Genomic DNA, 5,505 nt, shown 5'->3' on the forward strand with positions numbered 1-5,505 from the left:
GTTCTCCCTGTTACCGACTGAATGCCTTTCGCCAGATTGCCGACTGACTTGTCCCAGCAAAACAGCTAGGATAGTGATCACTGCTACCACTACAATCAGTATTTCGGTCTATCGCTGCAAATATCGGGTTGGTTCCATCACCCTAGGTGGTGCCTCGAACACTGGTGCTGACTGGTCATTCTAAAACCGAACTATCTGCTCATAAGCGAAACAAAAGAGAAAAAAAATGCAGCAAGAGAATCCCAGCAGCTTATATTATGTGATTTTGACATCACACAAATAGTTAAAAGAGAAGGCTTGCAGACATCTGAATAGACCACAAACAAGGGTATATAGTAGAAACGAGGATGAGATCCAAGTATAAGTTTTAAATCGTATTGAAATTCATCCATATGTTTATAAATTATAAACTTTTTCAAATATAAGTTACTTATATTTAAACAAAACTTAACTGGTTTCACATTGATTTTAACATTATACAATAAAGGTGAACCTATTATTTATATCCTAAAAAGAAATTCAACATTGTCATGTTTTGCTGGTTAAAATGGAATTTGCATGTTTTACATCATGAAGATGTTTAGTATAATTTGACGAATTCTAGAAAGGATAAAGCTGGATTCAGTTCAAGTGGAAGTCTTTATGCATAAAGTAATGGCAGGCTGCAATTTCCTAATCGATTCGGCAGAGATCATCAAGAAACATCCACAAACCAACAGAGCAAAACTGTTAAAGCCAAAGGAAATTCATTATTATAGATCTAATAGCAGTAAGCCATTTTTATTCAAACATGTTCCAGATTTAATGCCGAAACACCCACCAACACACAAACAATCCATGAAAGTTTGAAAAACCAAACATATAGCTATAATTCAAACAAGCTTAGACATCATTTATAGCCAAAAAGAGGTCACCTACAAACACAGACCACCCTTACTTAGAAACCACCGCGGAGGCGAAGGACAAGATGCAGAGTAGACTCTTTCTGTATGTTGTAATCTGCAAGGGTTCCCCCATCCTCCAGCTGCTTCCCAGAAAAAATCAACCTCTGCTGGTCTGGTGGGATTCCTTCCTTGTCTTGAATCTTTGCCTTAACATTGTCAATGGTGTCTGAACTTTCAACCTCCAATGTTATTGTCTTCCCAGTTAAGGTCTTCACAAAGATCTGCATCCCACCACGCAAGCGCAACACCAAGTGAAGTGTTGACTCCTTTTGGATATTATAGTCTGCCAATGTCCTTCCATCTTCAAGTTGCTTGCCGGCAAAGATGAGTCTTTGCTGGTCTGGGGGAATACCCTCCTTGTCTTGGATCTTTGCCTTCACATTGTCAATTGTGTCTGAACTTTCAACTTCCAAAGTGATGGTCTTTCCAGTAAGAGTCTTCACAAAGATCTGCATACCTCCACGAAGGCGGAGAACCAAATGGAGAGTAGACTCCTTTTGGATATTATAATCGGCAAGAGTTCTTCCATCTTCAAGCTGTTTTCCTGCAAAAATCAATCTTTGTTGGTCTGGTGGAATTCCTTCTTTGTCCTGAATTTTGGCTTTCACATTATCAATGGTATCTGAACTCTCAACCTCCAAGGTAATTGTCTTTCCAGTAAGAGTCTTGACAAAGATTTGCATGCCACCACGAAGACGAAGCACTAGGTGGAGGGTGGACTCCTTCTGGATGTTATAGTCAGCCAGTGTCCGACCATCTTCAAGCTGCTTTCCAGCAAAGATAAACCTCTGTTGATCTTGAGGGATTCCTTCTTTATCTTGGATCTTAGCCTTGACATTATCAATAGTGTCGGAGCTTTCAACCTCCAAGGTAATCGTCTTTCCAGTGAGAGGCTTGACAAAGATTTGCATACCACCTCGAAGTCGAAGCACCAGGTGGAGTGTGGACTCTTTCTGGATGTTGTAGTCGGCCATTGTTCGACCATCTTCGAGTTGCTTGCCAGCAAAGATAAGCCTCTGCTGGTCTGGGGGTATTCCTTCCTTGTCTTGGATCTTTGCCTTCACATTGTCAATGGTGTCCGAACTCTCCACCTCAAGGGTGATGGTCTTGCCAGTGAGGGTTTTAACAAAGATTTGCATCTATTAATCAAAGGATCAAAACAAATTAGTACCTCAACAGTCCAGAAAATTAGCTAAAAACGAACATTTGCAAACCATAAATTAGAACCTAAGACCCTGAATCATATATCATCCAGACATCCATTATATTAGTGAATTTAGAATTTAGAATTAAGAAAAGAAAATCTGCAAGACAATCAGAAATCCCCTATTTAAATAAAAAAAAACCTAACCAGCATAAATGAAATCAATTAAAATTTCCAATAGCCCATCTCCACAAATTTGAAAATTTTACATGTTTACAATTGAATCTAGACAAACAAAGTTGATTCATCAAGAGATCTATCAATAATTTTAACTATCCTCGTTTCAGGCAACATATTCAAGACGATATGACTAACTATCAAGATTTGCTTTATCAAAATATACAAAATCGAATCAGTAATATAAAAGAATTAAGACTTTAAATTCATTAAGAGATCCACCAATAGTTCCACCATATCCTCATTCCAGGTACATATTCAAGATAATACGACTAACAAACAAGATTCGATTAATTAAAAACGATAAATCCATATTTCATAGAAGCCATTAAATTATCGAAAGATAGAACAAAAAATAAAACAACTAATATTGAAAATTCATTAAGAGAATCGCCAATAATTTAACTATCCTCTTTTCAGGTATATAATATTGAAGATGATACGATGAACAAACAAGATTCGCTTAATTAAAAGATAAAAATAAAATCAATAATAAACATTTGTATTTTTTCCCAATTAATTTGAACTATATATAGCATTGTTATGGTGTGTGTTTATATGTATCTATTCATCAATTAGTTAAATATTAATTTAATTAGAAAAATGAAAGATAATTAATATTATAATAATACTATGTTTATTTTTTTGATACAGATACTATGTTTATTCTTATATTAATTTAATTAGAAAAATGAAAGATAATTAATATTATAATAATAACATGTTTATTTTTATATTAATTTAATTAGAAAAAGGAAAGATAATTAATATTATAATAATAGTATGCTTTTTATACTAATTTAATTTAAAAATAAATACTTAAATTATATATATATTTTTATTTAAGTATTTATTCTTTATTAAAATAAATATTTAATATTTCATTTTATTATTTTCTTAAAGTTAATATATTACGAACATTTGAAAAAAAATAATCAATAAATGTATGTCATGTGATGTATTTTAAAATGATCAATAATTTATATTTAAAATAAAAATAATTTTAATTAAATAAAATTATGTGCGAATTAAGCGATTAGTCTCGAATTCGAGCACTATATATATCATGAATATGTACATTTATTATCAAATTAATTGAAAGTATTTAAACAAATAGTATCTTATATTCACCCATATTAATAATAAAAAAAACATTTTTATTTTCCCCCCTTAAAATCGTCTTCTCTGTTCCGTCAAAAGGTGATGTTTGTTTTTACAGAGATAAAAGATCTGCAATCTGCAGACCACATCTGCAGGTATCTGCAGCAGAAGAGATGGATCAAAAGTCTACAGTCTGCAAGAAGGAGACTGTTTGTTTTTTAACGTCTGCATACTGCTAAAATAAACTGATTTTTTTTAAACTATACTCAAATAACCATTTTTTATATTAATTTTTAAAAAGTATAAAATGTCATTAAATTTAATGAATTATTAAAAAATAGTCACTATAATATTGTAATAAATTATAAAAGTTTGATAATATAATAATTATTTTATAGTATTTAGATAAATTTATTAATAATTTTATAATCTTTTAATAAATTTAATAAGTATTTTATAATTTTTTAAACTTTATTGATGAAAATGATCATTTGTATATAACTCAACGATATCTAATATACTTTATTTGAAAAAATATATTAAATAAATATTATACGAATTTTATTATTATAAATTATTACTTCTACGAACTATTAGATTTTGGTTTTAATATTATATATCATTTTAAAAATTATTATTAAATCAATCGATAATGAAATCAATTTGATTTTAATTCAATCTGTTTGTTTCGGTTTAAGTAATTGTTAAAAAAATTATATTTTAATTCTCAATTATTATCGATTCACAAATATATCAATACTCGATTTTATAATATCATTTAAATCATCTTAATTTATTGGAGTGGTACAATCCAATTCTAGTAACATTAAAAAATATATATAATATATAGTCCATATAATATACATCAATTAGTATTTTTCTATTTAGAAAAAATATATTATTTGTTTTTTATTTAATTATTCTGTATAAAGGGACTTTCGTACTTTACCAGAATTAAATAATAAGAATCATATTTTTCAATAGTGTGATTTTTTTTATTAAAACATTTATTTTGTCTTTTAATGCTAATAATTGTATGTCCCCGTGATTTTCTAAGTTTTTATATAAAAAAAAGTTTACTAAATTTAATTGTATAATATTTTTTTACTAAGTTTAATATATTTTTTTAAATAAAGTATATTAGATATCGTTAAGTTATATACAAATAATCATTTTCGTCAATAAAGTTTTAAAAATTATAAAATACTTATTAAATTTATTAAAAGATTATAAAATTATTAATAAATCTATCTAAATACTATAAAATAATTATTATATTATCGAATTTTTATAATTTATTACAACATTATAGTGACTATTTTGTAATAATTCATTAAATTTAATGACATTTTATAATTTTTAAAAAAATAATAGCAAAAATGGTTCTTTGAAGATGTTAGAAGAGCTTTGAAAATGTTAGAAGAACTTTGAAGACATAAGTCCACGTCTGCGCCAAGAAGAGGACGCGCAGACGTTAGAAGAGTTTCTGTCTTCTAAAAAACAAACGTTCTGCGAAGTTCAATGTCTGCGCGGCACAATCATAAGAGCTTTAAAGACCTTAAACAGTGAAAACAAATACCACCTAAGTTATAATAGTTCAGAAGCTCTATCTGATACCTTTAACGGGAATTTTTTTAAAGGTTATGTATAATTTATATAGTCAATACATACAAAATGAAACATGATCTCATTAAAAAAATTCCTACACCTAAATAGAGGGAAAATGTGTATTTTTCGACGTGGATATAAATCTTACTTTAAATACAAATTGCACAAAACCAAAGCTGTGCAGCTCTATACACACAACACATGCAAATCAAAAGCAAACTAAACTCCAGCCTATCACCAACCATTAGCGCCAGTGTCACAATGAAAAGCAATATGGAAATCATACATTTAACGAGGATTTAAGCTATTATATATTTTAGGCTCTTATGATCGTAGATAGATGGTATCTTTCACCGTTTAAGTAATGCCGTTAGATTTTCATAGCGAATAAAGTTGTTTCCAGGTCGAGATCATAATCATACCGTGAAAGAATTATCTGTTGAAAGGCTTCTTTTGTTTTAAATTATTATT

General features: G+C 29.2%; 1 protein-coding gene across 1 annotated transcript; it reads right to left on the minus strand.

Annotated features, from left to right (window-relative positions):
• Nucleotides 1–861: 861 nt before the first annotated feature.
• Nucleotides 862–2,113, minus strand: LOC120162006 (polyubiquitin-like). The gene has a single exon (XM_039172200.1). The coding sequence runs from the start codon at nt 2,081–2,083 to the stop codon at nt 938–940; it is 1,146 nt and encodes a 381-aa protein (XP_039028131.1). The 5' UTR covers nt 2,084–2,113; the 3' UTR covers nt 862–937.
• Between the last annotated feature and the right edge of the window lie 3,392 nt (nt 2,114–5,505).

This window comes from Hibiscus syriacus, unplaced genomic scaffold (genome assembly GCF_006381635.1).
Source record: "Hibiscus syriacus cultivar Baekdansim isolate YM2019G1 unplaced genomic scaffold, ASM638163v2 tig00111402_pilon, whole genome shotgun sequence".
NCBI classification, from domain to species: domain Eukaryota; kingdom Viridiplantae; phylum Streptophyta; class Magnoliopsida; order Malvales; family Malvaceae; genus Hibiscus; species Hibiscus syriacus.